We start from the raw sequence: 27,574 nt of genomic DNA on the forward strand, positions 1-27,574 counted from the left end.
TAGCCCATCTGCTTCAAGGTTGGACGTGTTGTTGGTTCAGAGATGGTCTTCTGCAGACCTTGGTTGTAACCAGTGGTTATTTGAGTTACTGTTGCCTTTCTATCATCTTGAACCAGTCTGGCCATTCTCCTCTGACCTCTGGCATCAACAAGGCATTTTCACCCAGAGAACTGCTGTTCACTGGATATTTTCTGTTTTTGGGACCATCCTCTGTAAACCCTAGAGATGGTTGTGTGTGAAAATTTGAAATACTCAGACCAGCCCGTCTGGCACCAACAACCATGCCACGTTCAAAGTCACTTAAATCACCTTTCTTTGCCCATTCTGATGCTTGGTTTGAACTTCAGCGGGTGGTCTTGACCATGTCTACATGCCTAAATGCATTAAACTGCTGCCACGTGATTGACCGATTAGGTGTTTGCGTTATCAAGCAGTTGAACAGATGTACCTAATTAAGTGGCCGATGAGTGTATGATTCCATTTAGGCGCCTTTGTTGTTCCCTGTGCCCTTCCCATGTTTCCTTTCTGTCTCTAATGTCAACCATTAAATAAATCAACAACAACAATCTTTTAAAAAAAAAAAAAAAAAAAAAGAAGAAGAAAGAACTGAAAAGTGAACTTGGTTGCCGCAGCTGTTCATGTTCACAAATATGTTTTGACTTTCCTGGATCAACAAAAACATATGTGTAACATAAAGCCTGTTTGCATGTTGAAGTTTTCAATGCATTTACATAGAGACTGACTTCTGTGTCGCATGACAGAGGAAACTAAACAACAGATGGTGAGCAGGCATCGGTTTTCATTATTCATTTCACTGTTGACAGGTTCCCTGGATGCATGCAACCTCCTTTATACATCTGATATAAAATAGATGTACTGAATCAACTGACAGCCACATGCTTACATCACAGTTCATACTGAGCCGATTCGCAGTCACACAGAAAATTAGAAAGCATCATCACTGTAACCATGCTGTTTTTTCATGTACATCATTGTTATCATTTTTATCCAAAACAGAATAAACAACAGCAAATGTTTGCATCACCAAGTGTGGTGCCAGTTCATTTAGATTTGCATAGTGGTGTGTAGTAACCCATTATTTGCATTACTATCTAATCTTACAAGTAGATTAAGATAAACTCACTCATACTGAAATAAACAGTTAAATTCAGTATTAGAGCAAATATACCTGAGCAAGAGGCAGAGTAGTTGAAAGAACATACAGTTAGTTTGCTGCAGTAACCTGTTGAAAATTCACATCTTGTTTAAGGAAAATAAATCTTTCACAAGAAAATTGAGCATATGAATAAATAACAATACAAATCTATTATTAAACCGGCATCATTGCATTCCAAATCCTATTTCACATGCATGGGAAAACACAAATTTAAAAGAGTTTCTAAACAGTTCACAAAATGAATACAGTGCAGTGATGGAACTGAGAAAGTCCTCCACTGTATTCTAAAAATGGATAAACACTAACACACTTATACACACATATTATAAAAGGTGTGCTCAAAAATCATAAAGAGTTGATTATGTCTCATCAAAACAACTCTGACTGAGGCTTTGTTATTGTAAGGCACATGGTATTTATTACCTGACAGTTAGGGATGCACAATAACATAGCATGTCATTGTTATTGGCCAATGTTGGCTTTAAAATGAGCTTTTAGAATCAGCCAACATGCTTTTTCCTAATTTGCACAATGATTGAATATTACATACATTGAATAGTATTGTATTTTATGTCTCCATCTGCTGGTTGGCCATCACGATAAGGGTGTGCATGCATAATATGATGTTAATTCCAGTGCAGAAGAGACTTGATGATCATCAACATTAGGTAGGGAAAAAAGTGGATCGGTCAAATGAGTTGTTACATATCGGCATATCGGATATCAAAAAATCCAATATCGTGCATCCCTACTGACAATTAAAGGAATACTTCCCCCCAAATGAACATTTCGATATACATTACTCACTCTGTGTTACGATGAAAAATTGGAGGAATGCAGGTTTTTCCCGCATGTCTCTACGGTGATTAAAGAATCCAAAAATGGAGAAAATTCTTAATGAATTTAAGTAAAGGGCAGCCACGTTTATCAACAGCAAAACTAGATCAAAACATCCATTTTTACAAAGTCTCACGCAACTCGTGCAGTATTAAAGAGCGTACATTCCCGTTTTCACCAAACACTTTCAGTATGGTACCTTTGGAACCAAAAGTAACCGCTCAGACATGGTACCTAGACCCTAGGTCAGTTTAGGTAGTTTTAAAAAAAATTCTCAGACTACAGCTGCTGCAAGAGGCAGCAAAACATCCTTTCATTTTATATAGTTTACTAAAACTCTTCACAGTATGAACAGCCAGAACTTGGCCCTGAGTGATTATCTGCTATTGATCAATCAACAGACTGCAGTGTCCACAGCTGCACCTTTTAGTACCAGATCTGTGTGCTAGGTACCCCAACAGAGGGGGGACCAGATCTGTGTGCTAGGTACCCCAACAGAGGGGGGACCAAAAATGGGGACGGTACGGAACGGTTCTGTTGGTACCATCCACAACTTTTCACAGTGGAAACAGAAAAAATGCGTACCGAACTGAACTGAACTGTACTGCTTGGTGGAAACAGGGCTTATATGGCCACCTAGTGAAAAAGCGTCGTGCTCAGCACCTTCTTTCAGACTGCTCCGCCTTTCTTGTGTAGCCACTCCAGACGCTTCAAGTTGAAATTCTCTTCAATTTTTAGAAAGGCGCTAGTGATGTCACTGCTGCTTCTTAAGCAATACTCTTGTCTACTCTCACAACAAAGACAGTAAAGCCAATTTTTTTGGGAGCATATCAATCGGCCGACACTGGATGTTTCTGGAGGGTGATGTGCTTTTGTAACGGTTTGCTTTGTAAGCTTGTGGTTGTCTATATTGTCAACCCTCTGTTAATGTAGCATTACAGTAGCTATTTGGCTAAAGTTAGTGTCAAGATATTGATGTTATAGAAACAAACCCATGCAGTGCACGTCAAGCCAGGTCCTTATGCATGGATTCTGTTGGATTCTTCGTTCACCGTGGAGGCAATACATGAAAAACAATATGTTTTCTTTACATACTCTACATAACGCGGGATGAGTAATTGATATGAAAATGGCCATTTTGTAGGTGAGGTACTCCTTTAGTAAAGGTAGGTAGCCACTGAGGATGGGCAACAAAAATGAAAAACTGAGACTCTCCTCCTATTTAACATACAGTGGTGGGAAGGCTTACTGAACTAAAAGTCAGAGCTGCTCCTGCTTTCTCTGGCACATGAGCAAGCTGACGTTGTTTAATTCAACATGAAAGTTATGGCAGGTGAACCCTTTGGTCATGTGTTGTGATAAAAAAATTGTAAATTAACATCTAGGGTAAAAAAGTCCAGGAAGATCACGAAAAGGACAGCTTTACAAAAAGACTCAAATATGTGTTAAAAAATATGATTTGACCTCAGCTCCTTCATGGCTCCGATCTTTCAACAAAAGCCTTCAACAGAGTATTGTAAGATAAGTAGAGATGTGTAGCTCTATAATGTTTGTAATGCTTTTGAGAATGTACTAATTTTGACCAATAACAGCACAAAAGGTGTTTTTTGTATTGTCTGTTTTTATAATTGTTCCTGTTTCTTTTGGGAATTTTTAAATGTAGTATACACAGGACCATAAAAGTGCCTCATACGTCAAAGACCATTAAAAGAATCCCTGTTTTTTTGTAGTGCTCAGGAAACATGAAAGGGATTTCTGCATGCAGTTTGATGTTTAAATTCCAGGAAAGTCTTTGGCAGGTCGGAGTCCAGCAGGACATGCAAACTGGTGCGTATATAAATCAGTTTTTAAGAGATCCAGGTTGTGGGTTTTAAAATCCCTAAATTCAAAAAGGCCCTTCATCTACTTTCGGTGTAACCGCAGTGGAGGCAGCCACTGAGTCTTGATTTCTCACTCTGGCCTTCGGTGAAGAAGTCGGTGGCAGTGAGAGTCTTCTTTTTAACGACAGCAGCCTGAGGATCTCGCCCACCTGAGTCTCGAGGACCGACAGGCGGCCACTCAGTTTCTGAATGTCTCCCTTCAGCTCCAGCTTGGCCTCATGTAGGGTGGCTTGAAGGAGCGCTTGCTCAGACACCGGCTGAACAAAAGAGTGTTTGAGGGAGTCGACCCCGAGACTGTGCTCAAATGGGTTTTTCTCCATCGGGCTCTTTTCCAGCGGGCTTCTTTCAAATGAGCTTCTTGAATCTCCAGCTCGGTCAATGCGTAGGTCGCTCTTTGTGATACCACTGTCACAGGAGTCAGTTTTGTGCAGGGCGCTTATTTCATCACCTGCCTCTCCAGCACCGTTGCCCCCCTCTGTGCTCCCCATCTCTGCACTTTCCTCAGAGTCCTGGTTCTTGTTTGTGGCTGCTAATTGTTCTGAGGACTGGGATCCCTTGGGCCACTCTTCTGCTTTCTGTGGCTTCTTTTCAGGCTCGACAGCAGGAGGCGGTGGTGCAGGTGGTGCAGGTGGTGCAGCCGATGCTGCGTTTCTAAACTTTGCCCAGCCTCGAGCACCTCTGCTGCTGGTGACACCACCTACAGCTCCTTCTCCACCTGCACCACTGCTCCGTGCAGGGCTGTTGACCCTCTGACAAAGCTGACTCTCTGCACACGGCCTCGCTATAGATTCCCCAGCCTCTTTTGTGCAGTTTTGTGTTGACGTCTCAGTGTGGACCAATTTTTGTGGAGGTGCAGCAATACTGGAGCCGCTGCCTGAATTCCCTCCTCCTGTGCAGGGTGCATTATTCTGCATCGCAGAGCTGTACTCCTGCTGCTGAGAAGACACGGACTGACACTGCATGTAAGAGTTTGAGTCGGAGCGATGGTGGTGCTGCGGCTCCACCTGCACACAGTTTTGATCAAAGTAAGTGTGAGACTCTCCTGGTGTTTGAGCGTCTCTCTGCTGCCTGAACCTCTGGAACAGCTTGCGGACTGGGTGATCGTCAGGAATGGAGAGAGTCACCTCGTTCCTCTGGCGTTCCTGCTCCCTCTTCACATCAGCAATCTTTCTGAAGATTATCTGCAAGAGGGAGAATCTGTGCATGAGGACAGTGATGTGGGATGTACACACTGAGTTCACATTTAAATTACCATAGTAGAGCCCTACTTGGATGAAACAAAACATACATATATAATGCAGCTTTAAAGCAAGGATAACAGTGCCATGCTATGCTAAGACCTGCTGTGTGTGTTGAAATATTAAAGACCTGAATGCTGCAATGCACCAGGGAACCGTTAATGGAGCAATAATGAAGTAATGGAGCAAGAGAGTTTCTGAATTCAGTCAGAAGACAAAAAAAGGAAATCCATTTTGGATTTGGCACACTTAATGGGTGCTCTCAGACCTAGAGTTGTCTTGCTTTGGTCTGAATCAGGGACTAATTTTGTTCCAAAGTTGTATAACTGCCTAGAGTTGGTTCGTGTTCTCACGGCAGCATTTACAAGCGGACCAGATCAAATGCCTTGCATGAGAAAGCTGCTCTTGATTGGTCAGAATTTCCATGTGGGAAAAACCCAGGAAGTAAACCAAACGTTGAAGAAGAGTACACTTGCAAGATAAATGTGACACTTTCTAATGTCACAATGGAGGGACAACTACGCAGGTTGATTTTAGCGCTGCTCATCGTGGACTATATTGCTGTCATTGTTCATTTTAGTCAAACCATACAGTTTGAAAACGAGGCGCGGCTCCAACTAGAAAACAATGTTTTGATGCATTGGATGTGCTGAATGTGCATATTAAGGCAGTACAGGAGGAGGCGCACATTAATAATCCTCCAGGACTGTAACATGCTCATGTTTAACCCAAACAATGTGTCATGTGACTGCAGTTGGTTCGGATCAAGGTCGAGACACGTTCTCACCACAAACGAACCGCACCAGAGTTCTTTTGTAACCAGACTGAGACCACCTCTTCAAGAACGTTTCGGTCCAGTTGTTTTGGTGCAACAAACCGCACTTAGGGGGCAAATAAACTTGAGTTCAATTGAACTGAACCAGACAGGGCAAGTTTGAAAGCACCCTTTATCTATGTTGTTGAGGAAACTGTGGTAGTAAGTATCAATAGGTTAACCTCTGGTCTTCGTGAACAATTTCAAATGTTCAAATTATTTTCACGAGTAGATGCACACTTCCTTCTGTGCTGTGATTCGATTGGTGGGTGTAGTTCGATGGAAAGAAAATAGTCCCCAAGTGAAACTGCTCACAAGGTCTGTGGATTATCGTGAGTAATCGGGTCATGATTTCTGGAGAGAGACATTACTGTTGAATTTTTCAAATATATTTTTTGGCACATTGAGAGCTGAAAGCTGAGTGCCATCTAGTTCTGTTATATCTCTGCAATTCAGAATTACAAGTAGCAATACAGGTTAGAGGAAAAATTTGTATTTTAGTTTTTGGGGTGAACTCTGTTAAACTAATCTGTGGGTTAATCTAAAACTACCTGACTTAGATTTTTTGTCTAAAGCAACAGTGTGAGGAAAAAGTTTCATGGCCTAATCTTCATCCAGTTGCCAATGGTCCAGACAGTTCAGTTCCACGAGCATTTTTTATGGTCAAAAACAAATCTGTTTAATCAAATCAGCTGCACAAAACACCCAAAAAAGACCAACCAAATAAAAAACCTACTGAAACTTTGTTTTGCTGTATAACACAACTGATAAAAAATAAGGCAAATACATTTGAGAAATTTCTTTCAAGCACTTGTGTGGATTCTTACAGCTAGTGTCCCGGTGCAGTTTAGAAGCACATTCATGCAAGTTAACTGAGTACATAACAGCAAAGAGGGCAGAGAATAAATCTTAAACCTTTGCAGGCACGAACAGTTTCTAAAGCTGCTCAAATGAATAATAGATGGCTTTGTTTTCGCTGAATACATTTAACATACGAGACATAAATCTTTCAACATGCAGCCACAATTTGACTCAAAATTGTTTAGATTTAGAGCTGCTTCACAGCATGATTTCAGCATGTATGATTGCATAAGAGCTCTTATAATGGAGCTGGAACAAACTAGAAAAGTCAGAGAGGATAGTTTAAGTATATATTTACTTAAAACATTATAAAATCATTATAAACATGTACGTTTCTGTAAACACATTGTTTTGGCATGACTGTTTGCTTTAACTTGAGTAAAACTCAAACTCCTGAACTTCTGGATACAAAGATTATAAAAGTAAATGAGTTGGTTTAATTCCTTCATAAAAGTACATATTCTAATTAGTAACATGTACTTGACCTCAGAAGTGTTTATATTTCATATAAGCCAGTCCCGTACAAAGAGCACAAGGAACCACATGGACCAGATTAAGTTTGAAGGGAATATTCATTAAGAATTAATGTGATGTTCATCCCATAGGATAACATTACAGCCATATATGAGCAACTGAGTACCAAGACTGGGAAGTAATACATCTCAATGCCTTAATGGAATTAATACGTATACCTTGGAGAAGCTTTATAAAATATTAATTAGAGTCTCAGTTTGGACTCAGAGAATGACTATTCCTTTTTAGTTTCTCTCTACATCTTTGTGATTGCCCTGTTGCCAGTATGAAATCAGAATGTTATTGTTGGAAACTTTGCATGTGCAGAATTATTTAAGTATAGCAGGTGGTGGTTTTTCAGTGTTTCATTATATAAGTACGGAATGAACGATTGAAAAACTCCATTGAGATACAATATTCCAGTCACTGGAATAAATGTTGGCATTGAATGTTTCTGCAAACCACAAATATCTTAATTTTGTATGTTTCATATGTAGCGGGAATTTTCAAAGTTAACATTTCAATTTTCAATTTTATGTTGTCACAACGCTGTGGTTAACGTGGTTGAGTCTTGGTTGTTAAAAATACCCAGTTTGGTTGCCAAAAACATGGCTGTAAATGTCCCAACATTTAGCCAAATACCTGGATTTGGACCTGGGTTTGGACGCAACAAACTTAACTGGAAATTTCCTGACTTCTTGTTAGAAATACCCAGTTTGGTTGCCACAAACATGGCTGTAAATGTCCCTACCTCTTGTTAAAAAAAAATACTTGCTTTTGTCGAAACAAACATGGCTGGAAATGTTTCGATATGTTGTAAAAAAAATACCCAGTTTGGTTTGGTTGCCCCAGTGTCAGCATAACATATCTGATATGTTTGGAGGATTCACTCAGAATAACGTAATTACTGACCCCCTGGCAGGCCACTACTTCTTAACAATATTAAACTGCAGGTGGTCCAAGGGTGTATGGTTCTAAACATGTAATTGCATCAGGGGATGACTGTTTCCTGTTACGTCTTACTGTCTACAAAGGCATAAAATGCCCAAACAACTTGTTCTCACCTTTAAAGCACCCAATATGTTTTACACTGAAAACTAACTTTAAGAGATAGAGAGCAATTTTTACCCGTTTTCGTAGATTGCAGGTGAGGATGAGGTTGCGGGAGAATGTATTGGCGAATGCAGTGTAGAACTCCAGCACTCTCATCAGAGCGTCTCTCCTGATCACGTGTAGATCGCAGTAAGTCAGAGCTCGGACATTTGCACATGCACGGGCCATCGTGGTCTCTTTCCAGAACACGTCTCCAAACACATCACCTTTACCTGGATGCAGCCAGACATGATCACTGTGTTTATAACAGGTAGAAAGTATTGACTTCTTTGACTTTAATGTATTGTGTGACTTTTTCTTTTAAAGGGGGAGCACAGTGACACAATAGTAAACAGAACTTGTGAAAATACAGCATACAGAGAAAACCTATAGGGCACCCTGTTAGTCTTTTCCAAGGAAGTGCATCTTTGCACTGAGACAACCTTTGCTCTCATTTTATCTATGCCAACAGGCCCAGATAAATCTCGACCCCGGCCTCTTTCATAAAATTGCATTAGATTACCTAGTATTGCGATGACCTCATCGTCCTGGATGACTTCTAGTGAACCAGAGACTACAAAGCAGAGAGTGTCAACGCTCTCTCCGATATGGAAGATGAGGTCTCCTGGTGCACAGTGCGTGGTTTGAAACTCCACAGCTAGAGAGCGCAGACAGCCGTCGCTGGCCAGACGAAACGCCGGGTGGTCGTTGAACACCTGCCTGTTGAGGTGGACACAGATGTCCGCCCGCATGTCTTTGGGACAAATTGAGAGAACCTGAGAGAGATCAGAGCATTTAATACGTCATTAAAGGAATACTTCACCCCACAAATGACAATCTGAATCTTAATCACTCGCACCCCATGTTACGTTGAATTTGCGAAGAAAACTTTTTTTCTGGCATGCCTGTGATGAACGAAGAATCCAATTAGGGAGAAATTTCCTCAGTATGGTCAGTACTTCCCAAACAGATGGCTCTTTCTTTTGATGTTCGCTTCAAAGCCAAACAAATTCTGGACTAAGAACACTGAAGTCCTTTACAAGAANTGTATTTCTATTTCTACTTTGCACGGAGCATTGGAACAAAAACAATTTCCCCCCGGGGATTAATAAAGTATTCTGAATCTGAATCTGAATCTGAAATTCATTGACAAAAATAGTAATTTTGCCTTGCTGAACACGGGAGCTGCTGGTCTATCACTGCCTCCAACTGTAGTTAGTCTGTGCTATTGTGGGATTTTGTTGAACCTGAACTAACCCTTTAAAACACACTATGACTTCAGTTTATCAAGAATTTTCTGGATTCTTTGTTCATCGGAGGCATGAGAGAAGTTTTCTTCACGAATTCAATGTAACACAGGTGAGTAATGGATCTATAATGGGTGATTTGATATAAGTATCAGGAAACACGCATTAGCTTTGCATTATATATACTCATTTTGTAGTGTTTTCCATGGCATTCCAGCCAAAAGTAATTGCCTAAGTAATTTTAAAGAGATGAAAATAAGCCCTTATCCATGGGTAGGATGTGCAGGGTGTCTACAGGCCCTTAAAAAGTCCTAAAATGTCTTAAATTCAATGTTACAACAATAATTGAAATTTGTGAGGTGTTAACTACAAACATTTTATCTTATTTCATTAATCCATTATTTCATTTCTTCCTGTGAAAATAATTCTGTGTAAAAGTCCACATTTCTAATGTTACAAATCTTTAAAATCAATAATATTGTCCTTTTACTTCATACTTGCACTCATCTGTTGGCAAGATTTAGATATACTTAACTCACTCTAATAACCATATTCCTACATAACAATTACCTCTGCACAGGACCACACATATACTGCTTGCCTGCAAGGCTTACCTGCAGTGCTTTACCTAAGTAAAACATGATCTGTCCAAAAATCTGTCCTTAATTTGGTGAACGATGTCTTAAACGGGTCTTAAAAAGCATTACATTTAACAGACTAATACCTGTAGACACCCTGATGTGGCATAAAAAAATCCATTTCTAGGTGTTCAAGATTTGAGTCTCAAGCCAAGGGGTTAAAAACAACTAACCTTTAATAAATGTGGGTTCATACATCATAAAAATAAACCAACAAACTCTTGTCTTCCTCTGGGTTTTGAGATTATTAAACCATCACTCTGCTGTTGTTTGGCCATAGCTAAGCAAAATATCACTAATGCTTTGTGGTTATGAATAGCATCCCCTTTCAAAGGTGCATGAGGTCCAGCAGTTTCACTGAACTCTGAGTATCAATGAGTGCACTCAATGATCTGCTGTAACCTTTTAGGCTCTTTATTGTCCAAACCTGTTGACCCTGCTCTTACATTTTTTATGATCCTGCTTAAAGTGATAGCACTCGTACTTTTTGATGGTGAGCGGCAGAGCTGTGCATCAGTTTAACTTTGGACTTGAAGCTCAAGTGTGCACGACCAATCTCTATCTCTATCAGTGCCTTGTGATAACTCTACAAGAATACACTAATTCCACTTCATTACAGTACTTACTCAGTATATCATGAGTAAAAGGGGTTGTTGATGTTGTCAGAAGAGCATTTTACAGTTTTTTTTTACTAATATGGGAAATTTCATGAACTCTTTTTTCGAACAAAAATAATGATACCTTATCTGTGTCAATGCCCTTAGACATGGCCCAGGTGGAGACGATAAAGTCCATGACCCTCTCACTCAGACCTTTGGGAACCTGATAAAGCTTCAGGAAGTCACGCACGTTGTTGAGCATCTCGTGGTAGCGGTTTGTGTTGGTGTACATCTGCTGGAAGATGGTGGTGACGTTTCCAAAGATGGTTGCATACAGCAGTGCTAAAACAACAGATGAAAAGCAAAGTCAGGTACAAAGCAGCCTTACAAACAGACAGACATGCAGCACTGTTTTATTCAGCAGCACGAGGAGGGAGGATATGTTTTATTCCAGGAAATCATCTGGGATCTACAGGAGTTCAGTTCACATAGAGGTCTGACAAGTCCAAAAATGTATGCTATTTATAGGATCTGTATTTCAAATAATATTCCAGTATTTCACCTCAAATTACAGGATACTTATTGGGTAAATTACTGATATTATGGATTATATGTATGTTTTAAGGTGTTTAAGGGCATAGAAAACCCTTACAATTTACAATAAAAGCATGTACCCCTTAACTTGTATCTTAAAAAAGACCATTATCTTTCAGTTATAGTGCAAATTAGGACTTTATCCGAAATAACCATTGGATACATGAAAGGATTGTAACATATTACAGTATTCTAATGAATTATATGCCCTTTTTAAGAAGTATAAACATTAAATGTACCCCTTAATTTGTGCCTTTTAAAAAGGACATGCTTGTTTTAATTAAGGTGCATATTCAGGAGAATAAACCCGAATATTGGAATAACAAATGAAAAAGTTAAGTGATTGAGCCAACAGGTATTTTTAATGGATTATTTGCATGGTTTAAGGAGTTTTTCCAAGGGTAAGATAGTCTTTAAAATGATTTAAATCATAATCCAAGATGTTTCATCATAATTTAAATAATTAAAGGCCTTGGTCAATTTTAAGTTTTTTTTCACCCTCTAGTGAAAGTTTTCCATTAAAATCCAATCAAAAATCCCTTAATATAAATCCATTATCCAGTCATCACCTTGACTGAAAAATTAAGGTCCTTTTATAAGGTATAAATTAAGGGATGGTTTTCATGTTTCACAATTTTAAGGAGCTGTTACTACATAAAATCCCCCTTGAAGTAAGCAACCCGTTATCTATTCATTTTCCCCTATATATAAATATAATCATAAACCCAGACACATGAAATAATTATCAGAGAATTCAGAATGTATATTGAACCTTTTGACAGAGAACAAAAAAAAGATTATGCAACTTTAATTTGCATATATGATTTCCTGTTTGTATCATTGAGTGGTGGATTGAGCGCTTATAATGTAATTCATAATGCACATTTCCCCAGTTAGTGTTCTGTGCTGCAGTGACCTCAAAGAGTCAGTCAGGATCTCTTATCGTGAGGTTTTACCCACTCAAGAGGAAAGACTTGTCTCCAGTCGCCACAGCAGGATCACAGAGGTTAAGATAAATATCCAACGTGATGGCTCATTGTCCTTTTACTACACTCCAGCCTGCAGGCAAACTCTCGCTTTCTCCTTCTCCTCTCGCATAATTACTGTATCTGTAGCAGGAGAGCTATCGGCCGTAATTGAACCGGACACTTCAGTGTGACTGAGTGATCTTCGTGATGGAAACACCACCAGAATAATGGGTGTTTAGTTTTGGAAGTGCAGACCTTGAAGCGTGGCTGTCAGTTTGCGTTCCCCTCACTGTTTTTTATTGCATCACTTTACATGCTGTTTTAGAGGAGTGGGCCAAAGGTTGGTGATGGAAGGCGAGTCATGACGGAGGAACAGTAAGCAAAGGCTGACAGTGGGCGCAGTGACACTGAAGGTGAAGCTATTACTGTAACTGCAAGGGTTGATAAAACTAATACAGACACTTGCATAAAAATAGATTTCTATTTTTATGAAGAGGTGCAGAGTATATGAGGTTGGTTTGACTTGTCAGTTCATTCAGAATAACTCAACAGGAATCTTCTTTTAAGGAGAATAGAGTTTTTTGTGAATGAAACATTCAGGTAGATGAGATTACCGTAAAACTTCAATGAAAAGCCTAGTCCCAATTAAACGCCTGTCCCTTTTACTAGCCTGGTGTGGCTACACATTATGACAAATAAAAAGCTGTCTCAATTAGACGCCTGGTCTGATTGCCAAGCAGGTTATTTTTTTATAGAAGTTCTTCAATTGTATAAAACCGAGTGGTTGTCTACCGCAAATTATGTGTCTATTTCTCGATTACCCTGTAAATGATTTATATTCCTTTTAGTCCGTGAGGGTCGTCAAATCAAAAGATTCAAAAGGGATTCTCATAAACATAAATCCAATTTTTAAATAAGTAATATTCAAACAGGTGTAAACAAACAATTTGATTATATTTCCTGATTTTTGCAGAGCAACAGTTTTGTGTGAAAGGAATTAAATGCCTGTCCCAAAATTAGTTTTACGGTAGGTGCATTTAATGTTCACCACCTCCTGAAATACAGGTAGTTTTAATGTGAAGTTAGAAATATGACAGTAAAAGACTATTAAGACAGTGTAGACTGCTTTTAAGTGTTATACAACATACTAAAGTCAAAGCTGAATTTTCAAAATAAAAGCCCCCATTTGGTAATATGATCAAATTTGAAGCTTTAATTTTATTTTGAAGCTTCAATAGCTGCAATTGATTTAAAAAAAAATCTATTATTTTTTCATCTACTCCACTTAAAATAAATACTTAAAATAAACTACTCCTGATACTTTTATCTACAGAGTTCATTTAAGCTTTAAACATGTCACAAAGTTAATGTACTTCTCCCATACATTTTTCAATTAAAAACTTCTTCTCCATACTCTCAACTACAGAAACCATTCAAATGTCAGAACAGTATGTTCTTTAAGGACATTTATGCTTGTATTCAACTTTATTTCCTATGGTTTATGTTTTTCGAATTAAAAAGCATGTCTTCTTTCAGCCTTTTAGTTAATAAATTTTTAACTTTAATCTTTGACAGTATTATAATTTAGCTCTTAGCTTTTCTATCAATGTATTTCAGCTCTTAGCTTAATGCAGCTCAGCTTCCAACTGTGCCAGTTTTACACTTCAGTCTCCAGCAGTGCAGTGCATTTGTACTTTAAGATTCCTGTATTTTCAGCAGTGCTTTGCAATCCCAGCTGTTAGCGTTCACACACAATTTTCTGCAGGACATGCATTTTGTAATTTAAAGCAGAGAAGGAGCCTGAATAATTTCAGTATGAGTGCATTAACACAAAGACAAAAAGGCTTTTCTGATGACCAACCTTCAGACAAACCCCCATAGAGCAGGCTGTGATGGGCGCTGAACATGTCACCTTTTATTATCAACAAAGCCGAGTCCTAAACTCTCCCCAGTGGTTCAAGCACTGAGGCTGCAGCCTAATGTGAATTACATGGCCACAGCTGAGAGAGCCTGTAAACTATTTAATACTGTTGAGTGTAAAGAATTATTTATGTACACAAGTTCTCTCAGTTATAAAATTATATTTAAAATGAGAGTGAAATAACATCTGTATGTTTGTGATTTAACTGTTATTTTGTGTTGCTGCCTTTTGATTATGATGAAGCATGCAAACTATGCATCAAAAAGTACCTAAATTATCGTACAACAGCCCTGATCTCGGCTACCCCACATATTTATCCATAAGAACCAGCTTTGTGTTGATCATACTGAGCTTGAATTTTCCTTTGGGGCTGTGCAGAAACCTGCACATCTCCACCATATGTTGCTTTACAGGCAGCTGGCAGACAACCAGCCGGGCTGTGGAGCACATTATCGTGTCTAACATGCAAGTAAATGCATCCAGATTGTTTCGGCTCCTGCAAGGTTGTACTGGCATATTATGAACGGATGAAACGCATGAATGGAAACGGCATCAAAGGATACGTATGTCTGCTGCAGAGTGATGGGGAGATCAAAAAGTGGCTAATGCTGTACAGCCATTGTTCTACTGGCTGTTCACTTCCCACTCACAGCTGCTTCTGTCACGATAATATGGCAGATAACCTTGTTTATATGGCAGCTGTCATAATATTCACTTTGTTGTAGTAAGTTAGTTAGCTATGTTAGCAGTAGCTAAATATTAGCCCTGTATGACTTGTGTAAACGACAAAACCTTTAAACTGATAAATTATTCTTTATATTTATATGGAATTATTGTTAGAAAGTTGATATTTAGCACATTACAGTAGCTAAAGTGTTAAATTTACAACATCCCACTGGCCTGAGCATCAGCTTAAAGGGACAGTCTTCCCCAAACTCAAGAACACATATTTGTCCTCTGAACTGTAGCTGTTTATCAATCTAGATTGTTTTGGTGTGAGTGTTGGAGATGTCAGCCATAGAGATGTTTGCCTTATCTCAAATATAATGGAACTAGATGGCACTCGGTTTGTGGTGCTCAAAGTGCCCAAATAATACATCTTAGAAACTCATAAGCATTGTCTCTTTCCAGATGTCATGACCCAGTTATTCTCGAAAATACACCCACCATCTGTATCACAAAAGGAAGCGTGCATCTACTGCTAGCTCACCTAACACCACTGAGCTAGCTAACGTTACACCTCAGCCGAGGAGGACAACATTAAAGGGGCTCTATTTTGAAATTCAGAGCGTATGAGTCTTGCAGACATGGAGGTGGCTGAGCTGGCGGCTAGCAGCTAACAGTGCTAACTTCATAAACAGTGCTAAACAATAGGAACAGTGCTAACAAAGCTAAATGTATTAACCAGGGAAACCAGAAGGTGGAAGCTTTACTTCCGTGACAACACTTTGCTGGTATCAGTGGTATGATGAGCTAGCCAGTGGGATAGTCATGTGACCAGTATGGCCTGACTGCTTTGGTTTGCTACAAGCTCTGTGATCATGGATGATGAGGAAGGAGGCGAGGACAACTTCTGCCTTGCTGACCAGGGGGATTTATTCTCTGGGCAAACCACATTAAAATCAGTACAGCAACTTCTCATGACCAGCTCTCCACACACACACACACACACACACACACACACACACACACACACACACACCTGTCCTCAAGGGGTCCAGACAAAAGCATGAGCCTCTCCTCCATGAGTAGATGCACGCTTCCTTCTGCACAGTGATTCGGATGACTGGTGTAGTTTGATAGAGAGAAAATAGTTCCTACATGAAACTGCTCACAACAATGTTAGTATGTATTTTTACATCTTCACTCACCAATGGATACTAGGTCAAAGAACCCCTGAGGATCATGTTCCGCCAGGACAGCTACGAGTTAGACTAATTTTAGTTGGCCAAAGGCCAAGTTAAATTTGGCAAAGCACCATGTAGGTAACAGCACACATGCTACTATCTTAGTATAAAAGCCATGTCTCTCTCTGTTTATATATCACACATAGCTTTTGCATGTAGCAAATGTTGATCCAAGCTCGTAATAAACGTGCATTAAAAAAGAACTCCATGATCGGCCTCATCCTTGCATTCTCCAGATCATCACAGAAACACCTACTCTCAAACAATGTTTGTGCATTATCTTGAGTAACCAGGTCATGATTTCTGGAAATAGACGTGGTTGAGTTTTACAAATGTATGTTTTTTGGTGCTTTGAACACCACGAGCCGAGTGCCATCTGGTTAAAGAGAAGGCAGAGATCTCTATGGCCGATATCTCCAACACTCAGCAACACCAAAGTAACCCAGACTGATAAATAGCACCACAGGTAAGAGAAAATATATGGTGTAGGAACTAAGTCTATTGCTTGCGGCTACTAAGATGTTTAACCCAGCCTGACCTGGCTGACACGCTTGCCTCAGTTGATGCCACAGCTTCTTTGGTTGTGTTGTGTTCAGACAACGAACTGCAAGCTCTAGTTACAGAAAAATAATCATATTTATTAATATCAGCAAACGTCAAATGTCTATCCATCCAAACCGAGCACACAACTTTCTGCATGTTCTACAATGTTCGCGGTCAAACCATTTGCCCTTCTGGGGTGAAGCACCTGACGGCAGCAATGTCGTTCCTACCTTTATACATTAAGCTCAAAATACCAATACAGTGCCATCCAGTGTGCACTTATGGAAATCCAATTAAAGTCTGCTGAGTGAAAGGATATTTTTGGCTCTTACATATGTATTTATATACATAAATATATGTATTCATATGTCCCTTTTAAAGCCAAAAGCAGCTAAAATACCAGCGTTCATTTTGGCATATGTCGTGGGGAAGTTGTATCTGTTAGAGGAACATTGGTGATATATATGAGAGAGCAATAGTTTCTGTTTTAATTTCAAGTGTTTAGCACACATGCCTTCATACTGTATGCTCCTCAAACAACAGTGAAGCTGCTGTTCTTTTGTCCTCTGCTCAGATTTATTTGGACTGTCAAGGTTGCACTGTATGACCACTGAAGAAGAAAAACAGCGGTCACTTTGACTTAAGCTGCTTTGAGAAGCCTCGCTCGAATTTCTCTTGACAAAGTGTCCACTGGCAATTGATAAATTTAGGTTTGTCAGAGGCTTGGAAGAACAAAGGAAACATCGGAGGCTTTTAAATGTTTAAGCTGTGTTTAAATGTGTGTGACCACGTGATAGAGGAGCTTGTGTGTATTTGTATTAGACGGCTGCGTGACTCCATTTACTGCTCCATTAACCACCACTCATACCAAGAACAGTAATGATAGAATGATGTTATTTGTTATGTAATATTAGACTTGTTGTTTTCCGACATGTGATTTAGAGAAGATTACAATTTGGCAATGAAATACTTTTTGAGATTTAATGAAATGTTGGCAACACAGTGCTTCACGTTGGAAAGTGATTGAGTACTTACAGCCCACCATCATCATAGCCACGGAGAAAATCTTCTCGCCATCTGTAGCCGGAGCAATGTTGCCAAATCCAATGGTGGTGAGACTTGTCATGGTGAAGTAGAGAGAAGAAATATACAACGTGTCCTTGTTGGGACCTCCCTCCCACTGTCCTGTGCCACTGGTGTTGTAGCGGTAAGGAGTTCCAATGCTCAGGGCCAACTGGTAGAGCCAGCTGTCTGTCTTAATGGTGTTGGTGGTCTCATCGATCACCTCGTAGTCGCCGATGCTGTACCAGATGCAGGCCAGCCAGTGGGCCACCAGACCAAAGACGCACACCAGCAGAACAAGGACAGCTGCTCCATACTCCAGGTAGTGATCCAACTTTCGGGCCACTCGGCCCAACCGGAGCAGGCGGATCACCTTCAGGGAGCTGAACAGGCTGCTGAGACCCTGCAGTGAGAGATGGGAGGAAGATGTGAGTCAAATTAATCAGCAGATATTTTGATGATCACTTAAGCCACAAATTGCTAAAAATTAACTTGTTCCAGATTTTTCAAATGTGAATCTATTTTGGGTTTCATAGTCTTCTCTGATTATAAGCTGAATATCTTTTGGTTCTAGACAGCTGGACAAAACAAGCTTTTTTATTGTCGATTTTAGTTTGGGGAAATTGTGATGTGAAGTTTCTGACATTTTATCGACTGTATGCTTAATTTATATTCAAAAACATCATCAGATGCATAGCTAATGAAAATAACCACAAGCTGTAGCCATACTACATTTATTTTTCAAAAGGTTTTTCTTGTGGATTTCATCAGTGCAACTAACAACCAAAATCAAACCCTGAAAAGTGTAGGGTTAGCTAGCTAGCTACTGAATATATAGCCTACTGAATGTATACACATGCTGCTTTTGCTTTTTATTGATAACAGTGAAAAAAAAACGACCCTGCTGTACAGGAACCAGTGAAGGGAAGCAGGGAAAGTTTGCTGATATTCAACCAGCAGATTAACATTGTTTGACTTCCCCAGAGATCCCTGCCGGTCCAACGGCTGAGGTCTGAATGCTGGCAGCAGCACGGGGCCGAAGCCAAACACCATTCATCTGCACACACTGCGATGCCACACAGCTGGTTCAATATCAGCAAAGTTTCCCTTTATATTCATTGTCTTGTGTGGCGATCAGCAGTGATGTGGTGGTTCACTTTTACACTGTGATCTGTAGCCTATAGTTCGGCTTTAGCTTCTAACTATCTTTGTCTTTTTAACCTGTTGTTGCTGCTGAGTCAGTCTGACATCCTCGATATATCCTTCAAATACAGATTTTGAAAATTCAGTTTTGACTTAAGCACGTTGTATAACACTTAAAAACAATCTACTCTGTCTTAATATTATTTACTGTCATATTTCTAACTTCCCATTAAAACTACCTGTATTTTAGGGGGTGGAGAACATAAAGCAATATGTCACGTGCAACTTTTTGGCTGAGAAACAGGTGACTCGAGGCAATGCAACAGTCAGCTTTCGTCGCCATTTGTTCTTTGATGTCAGTTCGGTGTGTTGGGGCCTTTTCACACTGGGGCTTGACAAATAAATGACATGAAAATGCAAAATACTCAGCTGCCAATATTTCACATGAAAACTATTCAGCGTCAACAATGCAAATCAGTGACAACTACTGGGATCCCATTGACCCAGACCAGCATCTGTAAGCTACTGTAAGTTATTTTATCGTGAATTCCCTCTGGTAGACAGTTATGCAGTGTATATGTTTACGGCTTCTATTGTAAGAGGTGTGAAAGCTCAGGAAAACCAACCTCCTTACGAAAATACAAACAAAAAAACAACAGTTCAGAAAAAATATATGAATGTGCATATTAGTTGCACAAGAAAAACTCTCCCATGTGTAACAGCCTTTACAGTAAAATTAAAACACTGGTTCCTCTGATCCGCTCTGCTATGTTCCCCAGTTAATTGCTAACTTCTCGTTACATGTATTCATCTGATCCACTGTTAACATAAAAATATATTGATTTGGCAGCTTTTAAAGAAAAACATGGATTTCCTTACTGGGAGTACAGAGTCCTCTGTTCGTGTGGTATTCCTGTGGAAAACTGAAGACTCGTGGAGATGACTTGATCGAGAAGCAGATGTGACGACATCCTTCGTAGAAACAGTCAATTAGAAATGTTATGATGTTAATGTGCAGCGTTTAGTACCAACACATCAGCCATTTTTGCAATGAATTAGTAAAACTCACCTCATTCACATGTTCAAAGGCATTGATGATGTCATAGGGCAGACAGGACAGTAGGTCGATAACGAACCACGTCTTCAGGTAGTTCATTCGTATGAGCTTGGCGTCTGAAATGACCTCTCCAGCAGGACCCACAAAGGTGGTGTGGAAGTTAAGTACAATGTCGATCAGGAAGATGACGTCCACGACACTGTCCACCACCAGCCAAGCTAAATTGTTTTGCTTTGTCTTGAAGGAGACGTTATAGGGCACCATGATGGCGGTGTAGAAGGTGAGGATGAGGATGACCCAGTCCCAGGTGGTCTTGAAGGTGCAGTAGTGGAGGATGATGTGTGGAGGGGTCTTAGGGGCCTCCTGTTTGTACTGAGGGAGGATGTCTGATCCCAGCTGGAGAGCCTAAAATTCAGAGGGAACATTTACCATCATGAGTACAGAATCATGTGTGTGGTGCATCAAGAAACAGTCATTGTTAATCCATTTAGCTGTGGCAGTTAATCCTTAGAAATGTATGTAAAAAATGTTCCTTTAAATTTGGTAGTAAATTAATTTCTTGATTGGAGGAATTATCATTCTTTTACAGACCCTAGATCTTCTATCTTTAAGGCACTTTCTTGATTGAGCTTGAGGTGCTTTTAAGTATATGTATTGGCACTGGAAAGCAAACTGTTCTTTTACCCCTGGACACTGCTCACCTCAGCCAGTCTGGAGGGCTTATGGCTGACCTCAGTCTTGCTCAGCGGTGCTATCTGCTGCACCAGGTTGCGATTGGTGGTCAGCGCCCGTGTCAGTCTGGCAAACTTCGGCCATCCTTCTCAAAGACAAAAAGACAAACATTTTTTTAAATCTCCCATATTTAAAGGAATACTTCACCTACAAAAACATTTATACATTAATTACTAACTCCATTAGTTAGTAAATTATATCAAAACTGCGAAAATGCATGTGTTTGGGAAGACCTGAGCATACAACTGAATAAATTATAATTAGATTATACTACAAAAGTTCTGTGAGAGTTTTTAAACAGAAGTTTTGATAGAGTTTTGCTAATGTAAACACTGCCACTGCAATTCATCAAGAATTTTCTCAGTTTTCAGATTCTTTGATCACTGTGAAGGCATGCGAGAAAAACAAAGTTTTCTCCACAAATTCAACGTAACACAGGCTAAGTAACTGATACATAAATGATCCTTTTGTGGGTGAATTATTTCTTTAAAGTTTTTACAAAGAATGTTTTTTGTGGTAGTCAACAATGTTGAACAGTAACTTTGTAAAATCACCAATAGCAATAAATGTTCATTCACTTCATCCATCCATTTTCAACCGCTTATCCGAAGCCGGGTAACAGGGGCAGCAGGCCAAGCAAAGCATTCCGGCCGTCCCTCTCCCCAGGAACACTTTCCAGCTCCTCCTGGGGGATCCTGAGGCGTTCCCAGGCCAGACGAGAAAAGTAATATCTCCAGCATGTTCTGGGACTACCCCGGGGCCTCCTACCAGTGGAAAGTCCCTGGAACATCTCTAACGGGACGCGCCCAGGAGGCATCCTGATGAGATGCCCGAATCACCTCAACTGACCCCTTTCGACGCGAAGGAGCAGCGGCTCTACTCCGAGCTCCCTCCAGATGCCTGAGCTCCTGACCCTATCTCTAGGCTGAGCCCAGCCACTTTGGAGGAAACTCATTTCAAACTCTGTCAGTCACTACCCAGAGCTCATGACCATAGTTGAGGGTTGGGACATAGATGGACCAGTAAATCAAAAGCTTTGCCTTCTGGCTCAGCTCTCTCTTCACCACAACGGGCTGGCACAGCGTCCGCATCACTGCAGACACCACACCAAACTGCCGATCCATCTCACGCGCCATTCTACCCTCACTCGGGAACAAGACCCCTACTTGAAATCCCTTGCTTGGGGCAGTATTCACTCCCAACCCAGAGGGGGCAATCCACCGTTCATTCTCTTCGTGAAGAAAACATTTTGAGACCATTTGTGCATGAATGCATCATCCTGGCAGACTACCTGCATGTCTATGAAGAAACGAAGGAAACAAGGACCAATGTTGACAGTGTTTAATGGGAAAATCCACCCTACACTAATCACATATTCCTATTGGGTTATGGTTTAAGGAAATAAAGCAAAAAATAGAAGAATTTGTACGCTCAAAAAAAGTTTGTAACGTAGATCACAAATTGAAACTGTCAACTTTGGTCTTTCATTCTTAAATCTCTTTTCCACTTTTAGGCTTAACTTATCACGGTCCCCTCTATCTCCTTCACCTCAGGTGGAAAGCTGAATTTCCTTTCTACTGTTGCTGAGCCTTGCTGTCTTTGGCTTAATGGATGCTATTAGTTGTGTACCGTACAGTTGAACTCAGGAAAGCATTGAGCGTTTCCTTGATTGTGGTGGCTAGAGGATGGATCCAAATTGTACTGTACCTCGGACTGGAGGGATACTACTCGATGCTATTAAGAGTCTTGAGATATTTTGCCATGGTAAGTGATTTAAGGTGGAATATTAATGGGTTATTAATTAGGTTCATACAGCAAAGAAAAGAAAGGAAGGAAGAAAAATGTGGAAATACTGTGTATGTTTTGATTCAGCGACCCAATGATAGTGACAGTGTGACAGCACATGTACTGTATGCTGATTAGGACATGATGGTGTTTAAATCTTCACTGTACAACTAGTCAAATTTTGTCAGCTGGTAAATCTGTGTTAAAAGAGACAGATTATTATTCACTCTCAGTGAATAATCAGTATTTTCATACATTCACCATCCCCATGTGTCCTTTGTTTCAGCTTGATGTATGTAACTGTCTTAGTGGCACACTTAATCCCCTGGGACATGGCACCCACAGAGACCAGTGTTCACTGACCCGCACACACAACACCTGGACAGTTGTATGTAACATAGCAGGAAACAAACGTCTGTTAAGTCACAGCCACTCATGTGTAGTTAAGACTGTCGGCTGTGCTGCCCCCTCCGTGGTCTTATTGGGTAAAACTGAGCTTTGAGAACAATGGCTGGGCTTTACTGAGACATTTACTTGACAATCATTTGATCTGAATTTGATGTGTGTGTTCTCACCCTTTTAGTGTGTGGAAAAACAAAGGGAAATGCCACTTCAGCAGTTAATCATCGCTGCAAAGAAATACTGAAGGCAGACACGTAGATCCAAAAACATGAACTGCATCACCTTTAGTTGCTTCATCTTCAATCGGCTGTTTGAAGAGTGTAATGTCTCTGAAGGTACAGAGGAAAAGCACCACCTTGTCATTCTCATTCCTGATCGGAGCTACCTGCATGTAGAGCCATATGGGTGTTCCTGTGGGAAACATTTCAAGTGAGAGTTATAACAGAGATGGAAACAAATGGAAAATGGCACCTGAACAGATGGGACTTTAGGAGTAAATGTCGCCATAAAACCTTAGGTCTCATAGTGATACTTACTGTTCTTTGTGTAGAGCAGCACTTCAAAGAAATTGGACTCATAGTTGTCAAAGGTCTTTCTGATTTTGTCGATAGTCTTCTTATCGGTCAGGTCACCGTACATGAAACTGCAAAAGAAGGGAGAAAGAACAAAGTAATAGGGAGCCAATCATGGGGAAAGAAAGAACAAGGGATTAAAGACAGGGCTAAAGTGGACTGAATAATTCTTTTAATTTACACTGTAGCTGCTGCAAATCAGTGGTCACATTTTGTAGCGATAACAACAAGGTCAAGTTGTATTTTATTTTTGGTTCTCTGTTTGTCAGATTTTACCACTTCCATATTGAATAAGTAGACCTTTCTGCTATATATTATTCAACACATTCTCACTCTGACCTCGTCACATATTGACATTTGGTCATGGGCTTTCCACGTCCACATAAGACGTGAAAGGTACCCTGGGTGCTTTGGTTGTTGACGTTCTGGGACGCCGTGTCAAGTTCTGCCTGTTACATGCATTGTCTTCTTTCAAAATACACTTCTGTTCACAGGAAATTAAACGTTTACATACAGTCTCTTTCAAAATAAATGCACTATGTCGGTACAACACCGCAAATTGACGTCTTTTTCCTTCGATAACAAAACTCATGGTTAGGTTTAGGAAAAAAGAACAGGGTTTGGCTTTAGAATCTTACAGGACGTAAGCACAGCTTTCCCAGGTGGTTGTTGGACCTATCCACCACCTGTCCTGCCCGCCCTAGTCAGACTTCACCGCCTTTACTTTCATCCTTGTCCCGCCACATTTCTCCCTGATACCGCTGCGTGGCGTTAAACTATAATGGCAACCGGTCGCGTATCATGTTATAGGACACCTTTTTTCGTTGGTTTCTGACACCACAAGTCACTGCCCAAGTGCTGGAATTCGATGACTTCTGAGTGAGACCGGGTTCTATTATTATATATAATAGGCTTGGGAGGTATATATTTTTGTTATATGTGGAGCATCATACTAGTGTTTGGCCACGTTGTCCAGCTAGTTTCCTGTATCTGTTTATTAGCTATCTGTTGTTCAGTCATTCTAGAACAGGAAATGACACTTCAGAATAAAGGCTTGTGCCAGATATTCACTGCATTTCAAAAATATAGTGTTTTTTTTTTGTTTTGGTTTTTTTTTTTTACAAACTTGACACATTCGCGAGTCACTCGCAGTCCATTTAGAATGGACCCATGACCCACCAGCTGGGAACCACTGGTCTAGCCTACAGTGCTGTGAATCTATTATGCAGTTAGCCTACTTAGACAAGTCTTTCTGGAATTAAATATGTAAGGACCATAAAATAACAAAAAGATAGGAAGGCAGCTCCCTTGTTGCTGGAGGACCCGATGACATTTGTTGTTGCGGTGGATACTGACACATCAGTGGGCTAAACAGAGATGATGTGTTGAATAAAATTATGTGGCGAATAAACTGCTTTTGTAGTTGGAAGAAGTCATGTCAAAAAAGTTATATGTGGCAATACTCCACTACAGGGGCAAATGCATTTTTCTTCATAGTCCTTTAACATTATCCCCACCACTCACAATCGCCATCTTTCTGAGCTCAGCTGCCTGTTTCACCAGTAAAGACTGACCTCTAGTGGTTCGTGCTGTGCACTACATCACATCAGTGCAGCATCTCTGCATCGTTTAGAAGAAAGAGGAGCATCTGTATTTTTGACGGTATTGAAATGGGATTTCTAAATACCCTGCTGTAAAGTAATACCTTAACACTGCTCAGGCCTAATGTATGTCTCAAGATTTGATCAGATTTTAGGGTGCCGTTGTAACATCTGTAGATGGACAACAGATGAAAATTAGCCTTTGTGACGAAACCATGGTTCATTTACAGTTTCTTTCGTACTGTTGATGAGTGAGCACAGTCCCTATCAAATAAACTAATATGATAAAATCCATGTTCACCAAATAAAGGCTGAGATTCAACGTGAAAAACACAAAACATCTGCATAATCCAATTTGTGCTACATTCACTTACAGAGGCTTCGTCAGTCAAGAACTTCAAGTATCAACATTATAGACGCAAGACCAACACCTGCAGCATTAGACTACATGAAGCCAACCAACATATATTTGTTAAAATACAAATCACCCTCTGTGTCTTCACATTCATGCCATTAGATTACAAAAAACAACAACAATATCTTACTTGCATGAGCTACTCCTGTGCATGACTTCAGCTCTGTGATATCCGGACAGTTTGCAGAATCCATCGTTGCTGTAAACGACCGGCCACTCCAGGATCTGTGCATTTCCCAACAGGAAACTGGTTTCTGCAACAAAACAGAGTCTAAAACTCGTCACTACAAACAACATACCTGCAGACTAGAGTGCACCTGCTGGTCAACCTTTGGGGTCTTTACCCTGTACATGAAATGTTGCAATTAACTAAATCACTGTAACACCAACTCTCCCACTCCTAACATTATTTTAACAAACATGCGTACTGGAAACAAGATCATGAATATTTCAAGCAGCAATAAACACTGCTAATCAGACGAGTCACTGGGCAGAAATAGTTGTTGATAAAATGTTTATGTTCCAGCCTTAATGTGAATCAAATATTGATGAGGGAGCTGCAAAGTTGTACATGGTTCGGAGGGAGCTGCCGTCTCGAGGGGAAGAGACAGAGGACATTTTCTGTGAGTTACAGTCAGACTTAAAGCATCAGCATGTTTATCTTGAATTTAACACTCGAATGTCAAATGGGTTAATGTTGTAATAGATGCGTCCATAGATAAAGACAATAATGACTGAACTTCAGAGTATTGTCACAGACTAAATTCTACTAAAATATTAACAGAGGTGACATGTTTCACGTTGCATTATCTTTCTGTACACCACTGTTTGTCTGACACTGTGCACTTCTCCTGTACTTGTAATGAAAACCATCAGTTTCACAAACACTCAGCCTCACTCTCATGGGGAGGCTATTAGCTGCCAGGCAGACTGTCAATGCAAAAAATGAATTTTTAATAATAGTATTGCCTTTTCGCAATATAAACAACAAACACTAACATATATTACCATCAAACAATACAGAATTTAAAGGGACAAAGGCATTAAAATAGACAAAATACCATAAGACAATATGGTTAAACATCCCTTTAAAAAAAAAATAATAATAATAATTAATTTTTACTGTCTCCCTGTTTGTGTTCATATGAGTGTTGGCATTTTAAAAATCAAGTTTCTGATAATGATTCAACAAAAAGAATTAACATCTTATTAAAAATATTGGGCCTTATATCATCATATAAAATAGGTTAAGCATTAAAACATGTCTCAGTTCTCACCTAAATCACATTAACAAAGTATTTTCTCCATAGACAGACCAGTGAGCCTGTTTCTGTAGCTCATGATGTTGATATTTAGATATAAGGACATAATAAAGTCTATAAGAATAGGCTATTATAGTGATTCATCCAATCAATTCAGGGAATAAGGAAATAAGAGTTGCATAATTCTTATTAAATTGTTATGTAGTTGTAAAAAAAGAAGTGTAAATTGTGAGAGATTTTTTACATTAAATGACTGAAATAACATGACAGTTTTACTTGAGCATCCCATGCAGCCCCTGAGTGGTACCTTGATTGACGTGCCCAAATCAACATCCATTAATGTTAGTTGTCCCTTTCAGAGTAAAACTCACCGCTGGAGCGCCGGACGATGTTTTCCAGAAAGGTGTTCTGCGGAGCCACCAGTCCTCTCTTGCCCCCATGCATTATGAGTCTCACAGCCGCTCCGTGGTCGTGCTGATGATAAATACCCGCCTCAGCTGTCTGCCAGACCGGAGCGAGGACCACAGGAGTCAAGGTAACCGGATTTATGTGAGGTACTTCCGGACTAAGATTAAAAAATAAAAGCATCGGTACCGAATGTGGCTTTTTTTTTTTCAGTTGTAGATAATATTATAGGACTGTTTGATGTAGAATCTGATTTAAATTATCTTCATTATTCCCAAACTGCTTTATGACATCTACAGCAACGTTGAT

General features: G+C 39.9%; 1 protein-coding gene across 1 annotated transcript; it reads right to left on the reverse strand.

Moving 5' to 3' along the window:
- Positions 1-3,899: 3,899 nt before the first annotated feature.
- Positions 3,900-27,389, reverse strand: kcnh5a (potassium voltage-gated channel, subfamily H (eag-related), member 5a). Its single transcript, XM_050057792.1, has 12 exons — positions 27,232-27,389; positions 25,729-25,852; positions 23,547-23,653; positions 23,293-23,421; positions 20,793-20,908; positions 20,104-20,496; positions 19,914-20,006; positions 17,865-18,294; positions 11,039-11,238; positions 8,936-9,188; positions 8,449-8,645; positions 3,900-5,075 (listed from the first exon to the last, which is right to left on the reverse strand). Exons 1-12 carry the CDS (start codon positions 27,302-27,304, stop codon positions 3,900-3,902), a joined length of 3,291 nt encoding a protein of 1,096 aa, XP_049913749.1. The 5' UTR covers positions 27,305-27,389.
- Positions 27,390-27,574: the final 185 nt, after the last annotated feature.

This window comes from Epinephelus moara, chromosome 12 (assembly GCF_006386435.1).
Source record: "Epinephelus moara isolate mb chromosome 12, YSFRI_EMoa_1.0, whole genome shotgun sequence".
Lineage (NCBI taxonomy): Eukaryota > Metazoa > Chordata > Actinopteri > Perciformes > Serranidae > Epinephelus > Epinephelus moara.